Source organism: Pantherophis guttatus, chromosome 1, assembly GCF_059756535.1.
Source record: "Pantherophis guttatus breed Tessera chromosome 1, ASM5975653v1, whole genome shotgun sequence".
Lineage (NCBI taxonomy): Eukaryota > Metazoa > Chordata > Lepidosauria > Squamata > Colubridae > Pantherophis > Pantherophis guttatus.
This window is the reverse complement of record NC_142063.1, coordinates 231,223,475-231,245,239: the sequence shown is the minus strand read 5'-3', so window position 1 is coordinate 231,245,239 and position 21,765 is coordinate 231,223,475. Positions and strand designations below refer to the sequence as shown.

General features: G+C 35.8%; 1 protein-coding gene across 2 annotated transcripts in view; it reads right to left on the bottom strand.

Moving 5' to 3' along the window:
* The window catches only part of SENP6 (SUMO specific peptidase 6), a 70,326-nt gene that overhangs the window by 4,676 nt on the left and 43,885 nt on the right, over nucleotides 1-21,765 (bottom strand). For both annotated transcript variants that reach the window (XM_034431874.3, XM_034431875.3), the window contains 9 exons: nucleotides 20,381-20,566; nucleotides 19,186-19,409; nucleotides 17,384-17,490; nucleotides 17,185-17,301; nucleotides 16,319-16,441; nucleotides 12,248-12,340; nucleotides 10,552-10,973; nucleotides 6,625-6,728; nucleotides 1,628-1,716 (listed from right to left, as the gene is read on the bottom strand). In XM_034431874.3, the coding sequence (XP_034287765.2) occupies nucleotides 1,628-1,716; nucleotides 6,625-6,728; nucleotides 10,552-10,973; nucleotides 12,248-12,340; nucleotides 16,319-16,441; nucleotides 17,185-17,301; nucleotides 17,384-17,490; nucleotides 19,186-19,409; nucleotides 20,381-20,566 (1,465 nt within the window). The remainder of the gene's footprint in view (nucleotides 1-1,627; nucleotides 1,717-6,624; nucleotides 6,729-10,551; nucleotides 10,974-12,247; nucleotides 12,341-16,318; nucleotides 16,442-17,184; nucleotides 17,302-17,383; nucleotides 17,491-19,185; nucleotides 19,410-20,380; nucleotides 20,567-21,765) is intronic.

Genomic DNA, 21,765 nt, shown 5'->3' with positions numbered 1-21,765 from the left:
TGTTTTTCCATATTATTCCAAGAATACAGATGCAGAATACAGATTTTAACTTGCAAATTATAGTACCTATATAATTTCACTAAATAGAATCTGGAAAAATAAGACTTCAGAAATATACTCTGTTCTACACCCAGTTGATCTATTCAAAACTTGAACAGCATTATTCTTCTTTTTTCAGTCAGGGAACTACTTGGATATAAAGAGGCAATTCTAATCATAATTAAAACTTCCTATTACAAAAAAAAATTAAGAAAACTGATTACAACATAAAAAACATTAAAGTGAGAGCCAGTTTGATGTAGTAGTTAAGGCATCAGGCTGGAAAACAGGAGACTGTAAGTTCTAGTCCCTGCTTAGACACAAGGCCAGCTGGGTCACCTTATGCAAATTGTTTTCTCAGTTCTAAGAAAAAAGCAATTGCAAACTTCTTCTGAAAAACCTTGCCAAGGAAACTGCAGAGACTTCTCCAGGCAGTCTTTGAGAATCAAACACAATTGAATGGAAGAAAAAAAAAAAGCAACATAAATAGATTTGAGGTAAAATGTTGGGATATTTAAAGAATTTTCCCCTTTTCAAAGAAAAGATGGCATCTGATCTAATAATCCATGGATCAGTCATTCTTAAATGTCAGCCACGGAGCAAGATTCTGAACAATCACCTCTCAGAATCAACTTGGGCCAAGGTCTAGTTTAAAGACATAATAGACTCACTCTAGTAGTCTCATGGTAAACATAATTCACGTTTTATCAAATAATAACCAATTATGTCTGTTTTTCTGAATTTAGCTCAATTTGATGAAGAACATATTTACAATGGACACAGCTAATCAAAGTTGTCAGATAACTTAGATTATTATTCCTCAGAAGACTACAATTCGATCCAGGCTTCTCTACTGAAGCACAAGATTTAGTGAAGGTTTTATTTGTTTGTTTGTTTGTTTGTTTGCTTATTTATTTATTTATTAAATTTTTATACCGCCCTTCTCCCAAAGGACTCAGGGCGGTGAACAGCCATGATTAAAATACATACAATATGAAAATTAAAATAGTTTAAAAAATAATTAAATCAATTTGACTTCCCCAATTTAAAACCCCTTACCCATAAAATTAACCCATTAAAAATTTTCTGTCAACAAAAACAGACTGTTTTTGGCCGTTAAGTCAAGGGCTACCCATAATACAAAAGTAAATTAGAAAGAATTTTTAAAATGACAAACAGTTTGGGAGCAAATTTTTTAAGAGCCTTGGTAGTACAGGGGTTTAAGGCACCCTGTTATTAAGCTGCTTAAGACCAGCTGCCTGCAATTACTGCAGGGTTCGAATCTCGCCAAGGCTCAAGGTTGACTCAGCCTTCCATCCTTTCTAAGGTAGGTGAAATGAGGACCCAGTTGTGGGGGCAATAAGCTGACTTTGTATAAATATACAAAAGGATGAAGGCTATTGCTGAGCACATTGTAAGCCGCCCTGAGTCTTCGGAGAAGGGCGGCATATAAATATAAATCAAATTAAAAAAAAAATTAAAATTAAATTAAATTAAAATTAAATTAATCGTTTTCAAGATGGCATTTCATCTTTATAGCTTATATGAAGATGTGTACAAGTTATAAATATCTTACTTTAGAACTTACTGTTTGCATATCGTCGGCTTTAGATGCCATTGTCCTAATTCTGAATTACAGTTATCATCAGCAAGACCATCATCATCACTACTATTCTCCTAGAAAAAAAAAACTATTTTAATATAATGTCTGAAATCAGAGTTTTGAGAAAAATAGGGATCTACTACATGATCTGAAGTACATAAGCACAAATTCAGTTTCCCCAAACTTTATCAACAGTAGCAATTAAATGTTGAACTATTCTACCTTCCAAATATACCTTTGAGATTTAAAAAGTTTGGGGTAATCAGAAATGGATATATATGTAAAAGCACAGTAATCTCCGTTTACTTCTGATACTTTATTCAAAACAAATTTCTGAATTCATTTACCATATTTCATTCTATGTCTTTTGCATCTGCTGTGGGAGAAGAATCTCAAATTGCTAATACAAATAAAGTAGATTCTGCAAGCTTGGTATCTGCTTACTCTCCATTTCTCAAAAAGCTACATTGCAGCATTATTAAACAGTATAAAAGTAGCCCAGCATATTTATCATCTTCTAACTTTTCTTAATGCTATTAATAATTGTAACATAACAGTCATCAAAAATTGACCAGTCTTTAATTTCCATAATGAATTTTTTACCATGGAAATAATTATTTCATTAATAGGAACAGCTATTTTAAAAAAATGTTTTCACTTTTTGATGTTAAAAAAAAAAAAAAGCCAAAAGTTCATTTAAGGTATTCAAACACTCTGCTGAAATGCCATCTCCCAATACACATAGGATTCTACCAAGTAATTTAAAGAAGTCTTTGGGGACATATCAGTTTATACATCGAAAACTAATCCTGGAATCAGTGTTTATCAAAATGCATATTTCTTCTTATACATGATTAAACTCTAATTTAAAAATTATATCATAGTACAGCATTAACTTTACAATCCTGTAAAATCTTAAAGACACCTCTTTCACTCTTTTTCAGCAGTTAGAAGGCATGCATGCAACTTCATATGTTCTCCCCATTGGCCCAATTTGAGTGGCAAAAAGCATCTGAATTAGCCCTCTTGTCTTTGGCTCATACAAATATCAATTATTTCTTTTAATTATTTGGACTTGGAGGATACCCAATTCCAAAACAATTCTGGGTGGCTTACATCTATCGTTTGGAGGTACATATACCTCATATAAATATGATTATTATAAAATACTTCTTGCACCAACTCAAAAATTGATTTCTTCCTTTCAGAAGACTTGACTCTTTCTAATTAAAACACTGGATATAACTCAACATTGCACACTAATTTCATCAGTCAGCTCATTTGGTTGTAGAAATTAACATGATCAATGTAATACAGAACAGCAGGGACACGGATTGTCTTGAAACAATCCAACTATGAAATTGATGGTTTGAGAGGTGGAAGAATCAAGTGTGAAACCAAATTTGCTGTTTTCGTCCAAGCATGAAACAAAACGTGGCTGCTTTGAATCATGTTATTAGGAATGTCCCAATGGCTATTTCATGATTTATGACTGAGTTGCCCTTTACCAGTGAGTTTCCAGTCTAGCCAGGACCTAGACTGTTAGGTCCTAGTTAACTGCTATTAATTTAGATTGGTTCAGATGATGCTGGGGAAAAATTACTGGGAGGAAAGTAGATGGTTGCAGCTATATGCCTCATAAAAACTAAACCAGACTAACTTTTGTTGCTTTGGGGAAAATAGCATTCATTTGCTAAGTATTTTCTGGTGGCTTGGGATAGTTTTTTTGAGCTTTGGGTGTGAGTACATGCTGGGCATATTTGTTCTCTTATAAAGATTAAACAAATAAAAGGCTGCTGCTGTTCTTTGACAGCATGAATAACATTATTTATGCAATCCAAAAAGCAGTGGCAGACTTTTATTCGATTCTTTTGTTGCTACCAGCTACATCTATGTGTTAACAAAAGCATCATCATAGAAAAAAAAGTTGCTTTATTGAATAAATAATCCAAAAAAGCCAAAAAGAAAACTTGATCAAGATGAGATGTTTTCCCATTGTTTCTTTTATTTTATTCTTTTATTTATTTGTTTAAAATCAAGCCCTTCACCAAATATGTTATTGATTAATATTCAGCATGGACTACCACTACTCTTGTGAACCTAAAGTAAAAAGAATTAAGAGCAGATAGCTGCACATCCCCGTTTATCAAGGTCACAACTTCCAAAATGTTTTGAATTCTGTTCCGAAGAAAATAGAAAACAGAGGCTACTACAGATTTTTTTTCATTAGAATATTATTAACGCAAAATCTTCTCTCAAAACATTATGCCCCAAGCTTAAATCAAAAACATTTTTTTAAATTTTGTGCACATCCTTGAAACATAGCCTAATACTAAAAACCTGTGCGTAATGAAGAGCATAAGATCACATAGAAAAGCAACCATATTTAAGCCTTTTGTTGTTGTTGTTGTTTGCCAACTGAAAAAAAACTGATGATCTAGATGACTTTAAAAACTCAATTTCCAGGCTACAGATGCAATTATAGGTGGAGCTGGCCTTCTGCTTACATTTGTATAAGATGGTAGCTGGATTTTATTTTACTGGATTAATTTTTCCTTAAAAGATCTGATGTTTCAAACTACAAGGACTTGAAATTTTTATTATCAAACTAGCTATTAGTGAATTTCATTTTAAAAAGTACATGATTTAACAAACTAAAAGTCAAACAATTATGATTTTCTATCCAGGATATTGAAGCACTTTTTGACTTCAATTGTGAGCTTCCAGACTAAACTCTTTGATATTTAAAACAATTAATATTGAAACAAAAGTTGACTTCTTAACCACTTTAAACTAAAAGGGTCAAAGCAGATGGTGGTATAATACATTTTGATTTGTAGACTTTGGTAATGCAGAATGAAACTTTGTACAATTACTGAAACATTTTTTATAAAGCAAACCAAGCTGTGAGAAAGACAACTGAGAAAATGAATTCTAATTCCTTACAACTAAATTCCTTTTCCAAATACTTAATTTAAGCATACAACAGCAGACTATAGCCAAATCCAAGAAGCCTTTGGGCTATTACTGCCATTATCTTGCACATTATTATAATTATTCTTGCAGGTAAAACTGAGCAGCTGAGATATCTATGAACACGTAACATTGCAGTAAGGCATCATTACATAACTATTAGGAAGAAAAAAAATGTAAATTCAAATACTTAAAAAAGGTGGTTAATTTTGCAGTTAATTTTGCTAACCATTCTCTGGTTAGCAATATGGTTGACAAACTGTAAATGGTGAACAGAGTTTAGCCAAAGGTAACATCTGCTTTCTGGCTGCGCTTGGGAAATATATGCAAAAGTCACTGCTATGTTTCCTGAGAAAATACCAAACCAAAGAAATCTGAGATACTTGCTGTCTTTCTGCAGATCCACGCCATACTGCCTATACTTCCTCACCTCTTTGCTGTATAGAATATGCCTAGACCCTATATTGTGGAGGCTTCCTCAAAGAACAAGAAGCAGAAATTTCCTTTTCTTTGTATCTTTGTGAAAACTGACATGAGTAAGGCAGTTGCTACCCAAGAGTAACAGTCAGTTGCCTACATGAATGAAAAAAAATCGTATCTAGCCAACTTGAAGAAATGTAATAAAATCAAACCTTACAAGTAATCCTAACTTTCTCTTAACAACAATAACTGTGTAGTAATCTGTCTTTATGGAAGTACAGTACTTTTTGTGATCAGGAAAATAGGTAAAGCTTGCCTTCTAGTGGATAGTAGTGGGAATATGATTATGAAAGTGCCATCCAGAGAAGAGATTAGAGAATGTAATATTTTTAATGAATATATAGCAGAGATAGAGTAAAAAAAAATCTAAGCATGCTTGCATGTGCTTGTGTGCATGCACACACACAAAACCCTTACATTTCCACCAATGAACTATATAAAACAAAATGCGACACAATATCAATTGTTATCTTCCTACTTTATTTTAAAACAGTGATCAAAAAACTTCTGTCTGTTTGCTAATTTAGAGCTTGTTTTACCATGGTTTATTGAGTAACTCATTACAGATAGTCCTTGACACATTAATACTTCAGTCCCAACTGGGGACTGAAGTATCAGTCCCCAATTGGGACTGATACTTCAATCACTAAGTGATGGGGCTGTCAAGCAATTCGTGGCCGATTTCATGACTTTTTTTTTTGGCATGGTCATTAAGTGAATCAAATGGTCATTAAGTAAATCCGGCTTCCCCATTGACTTTACTTGTTGGAAGTCCCTTAGGAAGGTTGCAAATGGGACACTCCAACAATTAATCAGTGGAACAACTTGCCTCCAGAACTTGACTAACACTCACTAATAACAAAGGCTTTTAAATACATTATGTTGATATTGAAAAGTCATACAGGCCCAGATCAACCTACTTTAAATTCAGATCTCTTTGCCTAGTCTCTCTCTCTCTCTCTGTGGTCTCAGTCTCGGTCTTCTCTCTCTCCCTCCCTCAGATCAAAGGTTAAATCCTAGGCTTTTTTCTCCTGCCTTTTCAAAACAATGCATTCTTAATAATTTCTCCCATCTTTGTACACTGACATCTATTCTGTATTTACACAACTGTTCCATGTAAACTTGGTTCCTGCCTTCATTCTATAAAGTTTCCCAATGACAAACTACGGAAAAAGATTATTTACCACTACCTAATATGTCTATATACAACACAATAACTCCAAACCAAGCTCACCATTTTATGGCCTAGCAATGTATTTGAACCCAGCCTGCAAGCTTGTTTAACGTCCTGGTGTACATCTCTCAAATTCACAAACTGCAATCATCTCAACCTTACCTATGCCACAACAAACAATATTTTAAAATACAATCATTTTAACAAGCTGTTGAAATAATGATTACTACACGCATTCTACTTGTACCGTATTATACTCATTTCTACTTGTTTTCACTGTTTTTAAAACGTTGGAAAAGCTTATTCTGTGTACAAAAATAACAGTTACCTAACCACGTTGTTTTAGATGCTTTACCTGGTTATCTTGGTCTTCTGAAAAATCTATGAGCTCATCTTCATTTAGTTTATTGCTGTCAGCAGATTTTTCGCTACAGTTTAGCCTGATTTTCTGTAAACCATCTGTATTAATCATGAAGATTAACGAAACAATATAAAGAAAAGAGCATAAAGAAACATTATCATAACTAGGCCAAAAAGGTTAAATCTCCAAAGGAATAGAGCATATTTTTTTTAACATAAATCATTCTTCTTAAAAACGATTTAGCTTTGTTTGACAAATTTAAACTTCCTCATTAACCATTACCATCAGCAACCTTACTCATAACTATTGGGAACCTGGATTCTTGCAATTTATGGCAATTAACACCCAGGTAAGTGGCTACCAGGCTGCAGCTTCAATTATAAATTCCATCCCTAATGTTCTAGATTTCAAGAAAACAAATTCTCAAAAAAGAAGAATTATTATTACTACTAGCTATATTAAATGGAGAGAACAGCACAGAATACCGTACTTTTCGGAGTATAAGACACATCATCCCCCCCCCCCCAAAAAAGTGGGTGAAAATGTCTGTGCGTCTTATACAGGGAATGTTGCTGAAGCCCCACCCACCCGCTGGCCCCCACCTGCCAGCCTCTGCCTCCCACTAATTTACCTCCTTGCAGCAAACAGTGTGGTCAGCTTCAGCACAGCCTCATTTAGCACGAGCAGCTGATTGGTGGTTGGATCGGCCTATCAGCTGTTCCAGGTTGTGGGGATAGTAGTGGCAGTGATCCCTGCTGCCCAGAATGGGCTGAAAATAGGGCACGCAGAGGTCAAAAATGGGGCACGCGGAGGCAGTGATAGGTGACAGCGCCGATCAGCAGCAGCAATCCCCGCAGCCTGGAACAGCTGATAGGAGGTATTCCGGGAGGCAGATCCAACCGCCAATCAGCTGTTCATGCTAAATCAGGCTGTGCTGAAGCTGACCATGCTGTTTACTATAAGGAGACAAATTGCTGGGAGGCAGAGGCAGATTTTTTTTTCTTGCTTTCCTCCCCAAAAGCTAGGTGCATCTTATACTTCGGAGTGTCTTATAGTCCGAAAAATACGGAAGTTCAATATGTGAAAGATCACAGCAGCGGCCTGTCTTCTTGTGAAAAGAATTCTGATTATTCACTGTGAGAAAATTTTCCATGTATTCCATATGAACAAATTTACTTTTTATTGACAGGCACCAGAAATGGTTTGACTGTTTATAACTCTTATTACCTATAATGCGAAAACTGGAGAACACATTTGGCCTATACAAGTCCTACTTGTGTCTACAAGCCTCCACATCACACTAGACACACCTAAGCCCCAAAGAGGTTATATCAAGATCATGTTTATATATTGATCAAGACTAAGTAGCTTTTACTTTTCTTCCATATGTTACCATTATATTTTATTATACATTGCAATGAAACAGACTAACAAATTAAGGTTCCATACATGTTTGGCAGACAGCAAGTTGGTCAGGATTTTAGACCCTCTCTCTTCCTGATACATTAAGAAAACTGATTGTCCCTCTACATAAATCCTAATAAAACCCTATATACATATAGTTATCTGCAATGCTATTTTGTGAACTTTTATCAATTTATACGATTCCAGACAGAATCTGGACAGAAGTCATACACGATGCAATGACTTCCTGACTCTTAGAAAGCAGGTCTATTCCCTTATGGCCAAGGTAACAGAACTGGAGAAGTTGGGAAAGATGGGAGAGATTGGTGACAAAAGTCACTGGGAGGAACGGTATTATCCCATCCCATAAAATATCTCTATAATCATAAAGAACATGGCTCTTAAAACAGGAAGATGACGCTCCAAGGAAGCCTGAAGCAACTGGGAACCCCGAAGCAAGTAGACAATTTACCTAAAAAACAGCAGTTATATTTACTGCAAAAAAAACTAAAAAAAGAGATTGATTTTAAAAAAAGTCACATCATATGGGTGGTCATATATACTTTTTTTAAAAAAAATGAATGGATCAAAGCAAAAGTCAAAAAGGCCAATTCTTTTCACAATCACTTGAAGTTATTCAAAATTCTTAAGAGAAACTGAGGTAAAATGCAGACCTCAAATTAAGAATAGATTCTAACACATCTTGGATATTGATATCCTTACTGTACAAAAATTCAATATACTTCTTCCATCTTTGTTTGATCTTGTTTGAATAAGTTACTATCTATTCAGATCAGAAAAATATCACAAGTCTAGAATAATGCTACAATAGCTTATGAGCAATTCAGAGATCTTTTAAAAGACCTTCTTCAAAAAAACAGAAAATGTTGCTAAAATGAGGAAAGGCAAATAATATGCAAAGAGCTGATAAAGAATGCAAAATACATAAAACAAAACCCTTGTACATGACAAATAAAATTAAGTTAATAATAAAAAGTTGAAATGCATTTGGACAAGGAAATTGAACATGGAGGCCACTGGATGTCAAAAAGTATTAAAGATATACTAAAGGAAGATAGGGAAATAGTAAGAAAACTGAATTTTCTGTTACTAAGGACAAAGAACAGATTTTTCAGAAGAAAGATCAGATGAAAGGGGTATTAAGAATTCCTGTGAACAATTCTATGAAAATATCCATCCAATGTGCTACAATAAAAATGGTAAACTGAATACTTAAAATTATTAGAAGGAAAATGAAAATAAAACAGGTGATATAATGATCTTATACAAATCTATTGTGAGATTGCACTTGGAGCAGTCTTTGAGGCTTAAGAAAGATATTTCAGAGCTAGAAAAGATGCAACAAGGCAATCAAGAAATTTAGGCAGTTAGAACAGCTCTGTTGTGAAAAAAGATTGCAGCAATAGGGTCTTATTTAGCCTGGAACAAAAAAGGATATAAAATAGTTGATAGTCATATAAAAGTATGCATAACATAGGTAACACAGAAAGAGAAAAAATTTGTCTCTCACTCAATACTGGAACTTCAAATCATCCATTGAAGTTAAATGCAAGGAAATTTGGAACAACAGAAGAACACTCATTTATATACAGCCCATAGTGAAACTTATGGGATTTACTGCTAGCAGTTGAAATACTGTTAAGCACTTTGGATGTTTTTAAAAGGGGACCGAATCAATTCATTGAAAATCAGATGATCAGTGACTAGTAATGCTGACAACTATTTGCTGCTTCTTAAATCATAGGCAGTATTTTTTAAATACTAGTTGATGGGGAGCAACAGTCCTTAAACGTAAGGTGCATCCAGCTGGCCACTAGCTAGTTTTCTAGGCATTCTCAGATGGAGAATGTCCTCTCAATCATGCTATCTTGGAAGCTTTCAAGAAAGCTTTGGATCTTCTGTACCTAGAATCCAACATGAGATCGACCTGACATTGCTTAGAAAGGTAACCTAAAATAATTTTAAATATATAAAATTAAATAACATAAATATATTAAATATATATCTACCTGTACAAAAACAAAATGTTTCGATAATTTCTGACTTGAGCACACTTCAACATTAAAATGGTTTGTTCATGAAATGCAATTATGTATACATACCCATAAATGCCTACCACACTTTTCTCCCCCCTAAAAGAGGATGGAAACGGTGCATTTTATACACGGAATGTAGCCATTTTTGGCCTCCTGAAGACCCACCCCGCGCATCCCGTTTTTGCGAAAAACAGCCCCTTTTTTTGCAAAAACAGGGCACAGAGGCTTTGGGACACCTGCAGAGTGCTCCTATGGGCTGGGGAGGGCAAAAAACTTTTTTTTTCTTGCTTACCTCTTTGAAATCTTGGTGCGTCTTATACACCGGTGTGTCTTATAGTCCAAAAAATATGGTAATTATGCTCTAAATTACAGTTGATCAATCTGTTCCTAAAGTACAACATTTTTGTACTTTTTAAAATTCCTGATACTAAAACAAAATTGAATAGACAAGACTACATACCACTAGCTTGGATATGAATTTTATGTTCATTTTGCATTCCATTTGCCTCTGAAGTTTTCAGATCATGTTTAGGACATATGGATTCCATAGTCCTGAATTCTTCTACAGTGTTCAAATGATTTAATTTTTTAAAGCCACTTTTCTCAGAAGAGTTTCTTTTGCAGTATAATAGTTCACTCTCCTCCGAATCTGTGTTTGTGTCAGTTAATTCTGCAATATGTTTCTTGATGAACAATTTCCTTGTTAGAGGGGACTGCTGTAATAGATCCATTTCAGCGCATACAGGAGATGAAGCACTTCTATCTTGATCTAAAGAAGAAGACTTAACCTGTATAGATACATTTTCCTGATAATACGGGTTAGCCTCATATATTGGTTTCTCTAAACCTGGAAAACAGATGACAGCCAAGAACCAGTGGGCACTGCAAGTGAAAAAGAACAACAAAGGAATTTAAAAGGTATCTTCATAACATGTTCTAACAGTATCCAATACATTTTCACAATGCTACCCTACCTCTTCTTCCTGATATGCTATATTTCAACACAACATCAAGCAAAAAACCACCTGCTCATCTGTCTTGGTCTAACTTTAGAACTAAAATGGGAGGCCAGCAAATAAGGCCTGCCCATTCAGAGATATTTTGTTATCTAATCATGAATCAGTCTCCAAGAATAGATTTAGAGCATATATCTCATTTAATTTCTTCCTGTTAAGAGCTGGAAGAGAAAGGAATATGGTTTACTTCTTGCCACAAAGATGTTAAGAACAGCTGTCAGGTATATTGAGGCATGTCACTGTAACTCATTCTATCCCCCTCAAGTTTGAAGTGGAAAAGAGCAGGAAAAATCTTTGGGTTTTTTTCTGTACAAAGTGGGATGCTGCTTCACAAATTCCTCAAGGGCAATGAACACTATGGTTGCTTTTAGAGATTATCTGTGAGACATAACAATCAGTGTGTGTATTAAAGAATTCCCTTTTTGTATGTGAAAAAAGAGAAGGGGAAGCCTGTGAACGCTCAGAGCAAAGAGTGGCAAACCAAAAGGCAAAATCTCAAAAGATCTAGAGCTTTTGAGGATCTCTCCATCATAGGTCCATATGGCATACACACCATATTACATCAGAATGTATATGTTTGGTTCTGAACACAACTACTGTGATTTGTAAACTATGTTTTATAATTTGCCTGTCAGAGTTTTGGCAGCGTAACTAGTATGAGATAAACCCAGGAGCAAAACACAGCACACAGAGCTTTTAGATAATTAATAGTGGTTTTATCTAGAGCTAAATATATACAGACTTATACGTGGTAAATACCTTATCATACAGCTACTGACACAAGGAGAGCAATAAGATACATGATGAGAGAAAACAGGAGAAGGAAACGCCTTCTAATGGCTTCCCTTATATAGGCAGCTTCTTACCTAGCTTCTTAAAGTAGCAGTAACCCTGCTGCCTCATTCCCATTGCATCAGCTTTCAATTGCCTCCACTTACAATCTTCCATCAGCTTACAGCTGATACATACCTACATACCCTGACATTACCTTACACATAAATTATATAAATGTATGTATGTTTTTAGTTATTTTCATATATTATGCTCAATAAGTAATTACTGTTAAAAGAAATAATATACAATGTGTGGATTCTACCAAAATAAATGAAATTCCAATGCTCTACACATTATTCTACTTACGCTTCATTAAGAGGAACAAAAATAAAATCTTTTTCAAAGATATCAACATGTCGTGTCCATGTTTTTACTCGACCATGCCGTTTCTGCTGAATTCTGTGAATAAATTAACAGAAAATGAAATGTGTTTATAATTTTTCAGAAGATATTTAGGAAATATCTTCTGAAAATACGAAAAACCGTATTTTTCGGAGTATAACATGCACCTTAGTTTTTGGGGAGGAAAATAAGAAAAAAGCTGACTGGCAGGTGGATCGGCCTCCCAGAATACCCCCAATCAGCTGTTCCCAGAGGTGAATTTTAGGTTCCTTGGTTGTGAGCTCTGTGCCTTGCTTTTTTTTCTGCCTCTGAAACTTCTGAAACTCTGTTTCAGAAAAAACGTTCTTTTCTGCCTCTGAAAGCCTCCGAAACAGAACTTCAGAAAAAAAAGCCTCTGAAGCTCTGTTTGGAGGCTTTTTTTCTGAAGCTCTGTTTGGGGGCTTCTTTCTGAAGCTTCATTTCTGATGCTTTTTTCAGCCTCTGAAACCTCCATTTAAGAAACTGGGTGGGACTACATTCGGAGTATAAGATGCACCCAGATTTCACCCTCGTTTTGGAGGAAAAAAGGTGCATCTTATACTCTGAAAATACGGTATTATTTTTCTATCTATAATGATAATTTATTAATTACTATATTTTAATAGTATCCATACTTCAAAAAGGGTCATTTTGCAGTATAATTAGATATGAAAGTTGAAAATAATTTGTCAAAGTACGCATGCTAGCTATAGTATATGATTGGTATTCTTCATTTATCGATAGATACAGTGGTGGGATTCAGCTGGTTCTGGGCGGTTCGGGTGAACCGGTAGGAAAAATTCTGACTGGCCATGCCCACCCCACCCAGTCACTCGTCATCTTGCCCGCTTCACCCAGCATAGCTGCTGCTGCTGGCTGGCTGCTTGCCTCGACCACACTGTCTCTGCGGGCCAGCCAGCTTGCCTGCCTTCGCCCCAGCCTCCCACACGGCGCAGATCCCTGCTGAGCCTTCCTTTGTCATTCTCCGCTGCCTCCAACATGGCCCAGCTACCTGCCTGTCTGGTGAGCCTTCCTTCACCTCTTTGCCAGTGCGAACGGTCTGTTACAGGGCCTTCCGAGGACTCCCCCGGCCTGTTACAGGCCGAAATGAAGAGTTCCTGGGGCCGCCCTTCCCACCCCATTTCCTATGGCTTTACTGTATTTACTTTTCAAAGAGCTGCAGAAGAGACTGAGTCACATGGCAGAGAAGCCCAAGTATTTTATTCAGATGATGGTGAAGCTGTAAGAACGTGAGATGTAAGGAAAACAGCTTTTCCCATCTGAATAAAAGTCTGGCTTCTCTGCCATGAGGGCCTGAAGCAGGGGTGAAATGCTCCCGGTTCGGACCGAATCGCCCGATCCAGTAGCGATGGTGGCGGGTGGTTCGGAGAACCGGTAGCAAAAATCCCTGCCCCCCCCCCCCATGCCCAGCTGAACTGCGCAATCATCAGAGGCTGTTTTTTTACTTTTAAAAGCATTTTTTCTACAGCCTCTTTGGCTGAAGAGGTTGTAGAAAAAAGAATGCCTTTAAAAGCCTCTGGCGATCCCAGCTGAGTTGCCTGATCGTCAGAGGCTTCTAAAAGCATTTTTTTCTGCAATCTCTTCGGCCGAAGTGGTTGTAGAAATATGCTTTTAAAAGTAAAAAGTTAAAAAAAAAAAGTTGACCACACCCACCCAGTCACATTACTCACCACCACCACCAAGCCATGCCCACAGAACCAGTAGTAACTAATTTTAGATTTCACCCCTGGCCTGAAGGCTTAGTTTTTCCCAGTCTGGTCAGGCTTAGTTTGGGTCCAGACTGCTTGCTGGTGACTGGCTAGTTCGAATGAGCAGCTTCAGGGACTGGGGCTTGGCAGCCAATCAACAAGGGCCTTGCATTAGCCCCATTACCAAACAAGGTAATAGAAGGGAGTGGAGTTTGCTCTTATTTTCATATACTGTACTAGTGGCTTTTCCCTGTCAGTGTTGATCAGTTGCTTCACAAACAGTGTTTTGATTGGTGTCAGGTCTCTACAGCCTCAGGCAGAGAAGGGCTATTCTGCACCCCTCCCTCAAATGTTCTTTAAAATACGGTTTCCCAGCATTCCTTTAGGAACCTGAAACATGCAAACTGTGGTTACTCATCCTAAAACTCTTTATCTGGAACTTCAAAAATTGCTGTTTGCTAGGAAGATGTATAGTTAAAAGTTTACTGTACATCTGATTTTGGGGATATTTCTTCATAACCAAACAAAAGTGTATTTTCTGTGCAGTTCACACCCCTTGCTCACTGGGTCTGGATGTCACAAAGCAAAGTCCACATTTTGTAATTAACCCCCGCGCCCCGTTTTGACTGGCAGAGTGCTGCAGGAGGCTGAGTTTTGTCACACCCCCTGCCCAGCCAGTCATTAGAGCACAGAACTGGTTGTTAAAAAATTTGCAGCCCACCTCTGCTCCAAGGTACCTTCTGGTTCTAAAGTCTCCAAAACAAGGGAATTTGCTTAAATTGTGTGTGTGTGTATGTCTCAGGAATAATGGAATAACAGAGTTGCAAGGGACTTCTGAAGTCTTCTAGTCCTACCCTCTGCTCAGCAGGAAAACGGATGATGCCAAAATCTGAGTGGAGGGCCTGGGAAAGGTGTCAGAATAACAGAATAACACTTAGAAGGGACTTTGGGGGGGACCCTATACCATTTCAGAGAAATGGCTGTCCAGACTTTTCTTAAAAACTTCCAGTGATCAAGCACCCAGAATGTCTGGAGACAAGTAGTTCCACTGGTTAATTGTTCTCACTGTTAGGAAGTTTCTCCTTAGTTTTAGGTTACTTCTCTCTTTGTTCAGTTTCCATCTATTGCTTCTTTGGAAAATATATTGCCCCCCTTCTTTGTGGCAGCCCCTCAAAAGCCTGCCTATCACACTCTTGGGCAAAGCATGTGAGCCATTTCCTCCTTTCAGTGGTCTATGAAAGTACATCTATAGTATGTAGATGCAGATAATAAAATCGAAAAAAGGTGAACAACATTTTTACAGAACTATAGATACGTTGAGGCTCAGCGTGACAAGGAGTGGCTGGGAGGGGAGGGGCCTGGCGAGGCACCCCTCGATGTGAGTGATGTCAAGTTGGCCATCCCCACCCAGTCAAAGCCCACCCAGTCATGCCCACCCAATCACATGACCATCAAGCTACACCCACAGAACCGGTAGTAAAGAAATTTGAATCCCATCAGTGGATAGATATGTTCATTTTTATACTACTCAATTTAAAGTAAATAAATCATCAGACGCTGTATAATGATCTGCTACAATCTAGTTTAGCATTTTATATATAAACGTCAAGAACCTGAAGTCCTTCAGTTTTTCTCAGCTCAATCAAGACTTGCACCTGTCTGCAATCATGTGCAATTGATTGATTGATTAATATTCCATCTTCCATACAGGAACTCATATTAGCACATTTGTCTAATCTAGAATCCCCTAGATGTTATTGGATCCCAACATCAAATCAAAAATATATTAAATTGTATGAATTGGCTTTACATAAACAACTACAGGTAATCTTTGACTTACAACAGTTCGTTTAGTGACCGTTCGAACTTACGACAACACTGAAAAAAGTGACTCATGACTGTTTTTCACACTTATAACCATTTTAGCGACCCCATGGTCATGTGATCAAAATTCAGATGCTTGGCAACTGGTTCATATTTACGAAGGTTGCAGTGTCCCGTGTGTGTGTGTGTGTGTGTGTGTGTGTGTGTGTGTGTGTGTGATGTGATCACCTTTTGCGACCTTCTGACAATCAAAGGCAATGGGGAAGCCAGATTCAGTTAATCCAGATTCAATAATTCATTGTTACTAGCAATTGCAGTGATTCACTTAACTGTGGCAAGAAAGGTTGTAAAATAGAGCAAAAGTCACTTAACAAATGTCTCATTTAACAACAGAAATTTTGGGCCCAATTGTGGTCATAAGTTGAGGACCACCTTTTTTGTTAGACAAAATTTGATTTTACAAACATCTTTCAGCTAGACTTACGTGAGCTTTGAAGTTTCTTGAAGGTTCCTTCTCTCTCTTTGATTAAGGCGTTTGTAAAAAAAGGAACTGAACACATGAATCCTATCTGCATCTTCTTTTTTTAACCTTTCTAGCACCAGATACCTTTATTTTGAAATAGAGAATACACAACATATTTGGAACAAAGTTAAAAACTAAAACCACAAACTGCAATTTGCTTTAAATGTTTTTAAAAGTAATATTTCAAATCTTTTATTTGAACAATATGAACTATTTTGCCTCTGCGTTCCAACCAGAACAGGGCCTATGAAGTGTTGACATTACTGAATGAGGTGGAGCATCCAAATGCATTGAAACTTTGAAACAAGTTTCAGAACATAGTTCCAATACTAGTTTAATGTAATAATTCTCAAAAATCATTTGCTTCTTGGATTATTATTCAGCTACAATAATATCATGATCAATTTGGGAAAAAAACATTTAAAATAATATTTTTTCAAGGGAACCCAAATCTTTGGTCTTTACAATAACAGTGCCGAAAAAGCTTAATATATCAATTGTGGTAAGAGATAAACGGAGAGCTAATATTTTGCTTTTTCAGAGTATGGGAAAGTAACCATTCGAAACAGTCTGCATAAACTACAAAATCACTAACCAAAAGACATGCAAAAAAGTAAACACTTTTTAAATACCCCTGTTCTCCCCTATTTGTTTATTAATATTGTGCCAGATAAAGAGTTCTGGAGAACTCAAAACCTTAAACCCTCTTCTGTGTTATTTTGATTAGTTCTAACAAAGGTTTTACTTAGCTGTGAATGTTGGATTTTAATATTTAAGAGGTTTCTCAATTATCTTTATCTACATGAAATGGACACTACACAACTTACTTTAAATAAAAATCAATTATTACGTCATTTAAAAATTCTCCTTCATTTAAACAATGAAGATCTTCATTGGTCACAGAAATACCCCCTTTTGCTGGAGGAGGTGGATAAACTATCAACCTGCAAAAAAACAAATATCAAGTAAGCTGAATGTTAAGTCATATAATGTTAAGAAATAACAAAAAGTAGAACTAACTCTTACTTTTCTATAGGACCAATGAAGACGGTATGTGGCTCTCCACTTTCATCATCTTCAAAGAACTGGAACTGTGTTGCATTTTGCAGCTGCATTTTAGAATCAGAGACAACCTTAAGAAAATTAACAAACAAGTGTCATAACATATTTAAATCCTTGCTGACAAAGAAACAATATTACACACCTTTTATTTTTCTTAAGCAATTATTGAAATACAATAAAATAAATTATAATAACAGTGGCTCATTTGGATATCACTTCAGGCACTATTCCCAGCTTCATTTTCAGCTTTATGTACTATTGTTTATAAATATGTGTGCTCCTCATTTCCTTACCCACTTCACACTCTCTCCAAATCTAGCTAACAATCCTAATCTGTTTAAAACACAGTTCTCTATATTATATGCTCAGAAAACTTTTTTTAAAAAAGGGAGGGGGCAGTTGAAAAATTTGACAGGCTAGTGATATTCACTTAATATGGAACTTTGTGTGGAAGTTTTAAAATGTCACATTGTGAATCAAGTGTGTAATTGCAGCATGTGATGATGCTGTCAGCCACACATGTCACTTTTAATGTAATGGATGCCACAGTCCTTAACCCCGTTTCTGATGAGGGAAAAGGCTGAGTCTTTCTCCAGAGAGACTTGGTGAAATGTGTGTATTGCAATCATTATGTCTGAACACTAAATCCTGGCTTCCTCTTGGTTTATGTGACATAGCAAACCTCCCATCGATTCACAACAGCAATCATTAACAGAACCATTCCTCAAGTTTAACTGTCTTCTTTTCTTCTTTTCCTTTCCCCCTAGCAGTTCCTCCTCAAATATAAAGCAGAGCTGGAGCTCTACTTCCAAATGCCAAATGTACTTCAGAAACGTAGTATAAAACAAAAGAAAAATAATATTGAAAACGGAAAATGTGTGTATCTGCACGCATACACATACATGCACACACATCCCAAATTAAATACCCAGCTTCACTGCCCTCAAATTCTACAAATACACTTAGCATACTAGGACAGGCAAATAAGAACAATATATACCCCTCCTCCCAAATAATCACCAAAACAAAACCAGAAAATAGAAATACAGATAAAATATTAAAACAAAAAGATGATGATCCTCATAATAATTCGCATGAACAAAACACTTCACCCCTACACATGAACACAAATAGGAAAAAAATGCAACACATCTGGTTAGGGTGCTGGCCTAGAAACCAGGACACTGAGTTCTATTCCTGCCTTAAGAATGAAAACCGGCTAGGTAACCTTGGACCAGTCACTCTTTTCTAGCCTAACCCATCCCACAGAGCTGACATTGTGTGGAAAACAGGAGGAGGGAAAAATATTATGTATGTTTTGTCACTTTAAGTTACTTATAAACATAACAAAGATGAGATTTTAAAAAAATCTAACCCACCTCTCAAACAATACAAAACAACAATAGCAACCCTATCTGTAGATTTTAAAAAAATCTTCAGCAATCTAAAACACACAAGCCCACAGACCTAAACAGAAACCAGGCAGGAAGAACAATCTTATCTTACTAGCATGTTACAGGTACCAGTAAAAGAAACAGAGGAGAAACAAACCAGGAACGAAGTATGATGTGAATATTTCTCTCCTGTGATAGACTGGCTCCTTCAGATTTTTCTAGCTTTTAAATCTTTATAATAAAAACCAATAAAATATTTTACATTTTTTCAGCCTATACATAATCTAAAAATAGGTTTGTATTTTCTTTAATGGAATATTTTAGACAATATTATGAATAAAATAATGGAAATAATAATTTTTTAAGAGTTACATGTTTTGTTTTGCTTTCTTTAGGACCACCGCTTCCTCTAGTATCTTCAAAAGATTTTGTAAAGGCCACAAGCCTACTGTTTGCTTCTTCAAAAGTAATTTTCACGAAAAATTCAGAAATGTTGTTCCTGATACCAATTTCACTTATTATTTTTTCAAATATTGCATTTGCATGAGGATCAAGACTTGTCTCAAAAATTAAAATGATGTATTGTTCTTCTGGATCTATGAAAAAAAGAAAAATGTTTTGTTAAAAGTCCATGAATTTATTATAAATTTAATATTATAACATATGCTGCAATCAAAATTCTCTTTTAGGTTTACATGTTGTTCTGTAGAAATAGATAATTGCAAACAAAAGGCCTTGATCAATAATATTAAAGAATCTCCACATGAAGAGGCTACATGTTGCATTGATATATTCATCTGTGTGTTTTGAACACAATATTTGCATGTTAGTCATCTAATTTATTTGAGCAAAAGGGCAGACTGGGGTTAATACAACATGTCCACAAACACATTTGTACTGTACTCAAATATCTCTGAACTGCTGGATGAAAAATAATCTGATAACTATTGTCTTAAAGACAATACTTCTTAATCTAATGTTGTTCCATTGAACATACATTTAACTTCTGTAAATTTCAGAATGCTGAATTCACAAATACTCTTTTTAAATAGAATAGTTTAGTTTGCTTTTACTAGGCTCTTGCCAAAATAGTTTACATCATCAGACTATTTTATTATTCAAAAGTAAGAATCTCTTATAAGAATATAAAACTAGTATATATGCTTTACCATTATTTACAGCTAAACTTTCTATTAACCCAAAGAAATAAATTATTATTGGCATTAGCAAAAAGGAAAAATAATCTAGAAGTCTAAAAATTCAGATTCCAAAGGTGCTGTTGCTACGATGGTAAAAAATAAGGTTGTTCAGCATGATAATGCCTAATGAGGCATTATCTACAAAGCACATATGGATATAAGGATTATTGCCAAGAAATTTATAGGCTCGAGAAAATTCCAAAAGGGCTCTGCGAAAATGCACAACCCACGTTTATGAATCACAGAGACAACGAACCTTGTATTATTTATATATTTTCAGAAAACAGCATGAAAACTAATCTAGTTTATCATATTTTAGTCTGCTCATAAAATTCTTAAAAAAGGATATCATAACAAAATTTACTTACTTGCTCCTTTACAATCATACCATACATTATCTTTTTCCCTATTCATCTTCAGATGTGATCTTAAACTTTGGCAGGCAGCAGGTACAGTTTGCAAGAAAACCACTGGCAATTTGCGTACACTACACCATTCACACTTTGTAAGTTCAGAAGTTTTTAAATTAATATCTCTAGTATCATTTTCTGACTCTAAAAAGTAAAAAATATTCAATCAAAATTTCATCAATACTCGTTCAAAATAATAGCAAACTGTTATCAGAATAAACTAGTAACATCCAAGGAAAAGTCCATATTTGTAGCCACTAAATGTGCTACTGATAAAGTATTTCCTAGTCAAACACATTTGAGTTTTAGCCTGACAACTTTTTAAATGAAATTTTTTAAAAAAGATAAGGTAAATACAGAAGGAACATTGTTATTTCAAAGGTTATAAAAAACAAAACAAAAGTCAGATTATAACAATACAGTTATTACTTAAATTTTTTGGTCCATCCAATATTACATTGTGAGGAACAAAACCCATTATTCTCTGAAGTTAACTTCAAAGCTTTAACAATTAGAGACTGAACTTTGGAAGGTATCAAATTAAAACCTGTTCTATGAACAGAATGGGAAGTGGGCATTTTTTTCAAATTTATTCCAAAGTGATATTCTGTAGGAACTCACAAAGAAAGTCCAAATATGGAAGGAGCAGTCTACTAATATAAGGCTAGGAAGTATGTTCAGCAGGAAACAAATGGACTTGGATAGAAGATTATCAACGTAGAAGGAGAAGCAGCTGAGTTCCCCATTTCACATCCCATACTACTCTGGAATAATTTTAGGGCCCAATTTTTGGGGGCAGGGGTTGACTAGGAGATAGAATTCACAACTGCAAATGCCTAATTTTTATCCCTAGAATATTTCTTCTTTGTTCATACCTCTATGAACCAACTCCGCTGCCTAAAAAGAGGCTACACAGTATGGCCTCTAAACTGTAAAGAAGCAGCAAATATCTCATTTGTAATGAAAAGCGTAGGGTTAGGTTGCACATATGCATTAGTGAAGGAGACTGCATTAGTTTATATATATATATATATTATATATATATATATAAAAATACACATATATATATATTTTCTCAGGTTTTCGCGGGTGTTTGTATGTAGGTCTTTGGTTATTTGGGTCTTCTCCCACGTAAAATTGGAAGTGTCTTGGCGACATTTCGACAAAGTCTCATTCGTCATCTTCAGGCTGGTGTTCTCGGCTTCGTACTTCCAGGAGCTCCTGAAACACGAAGCCGAGAACACCAGCCTGAAGATGACGAATGAGACTTCATCGAAACGTCGCCAAGACACTTCCAATTTTACGTGGGAGAAGACCCGAATAACCAAAGACCTACATATACA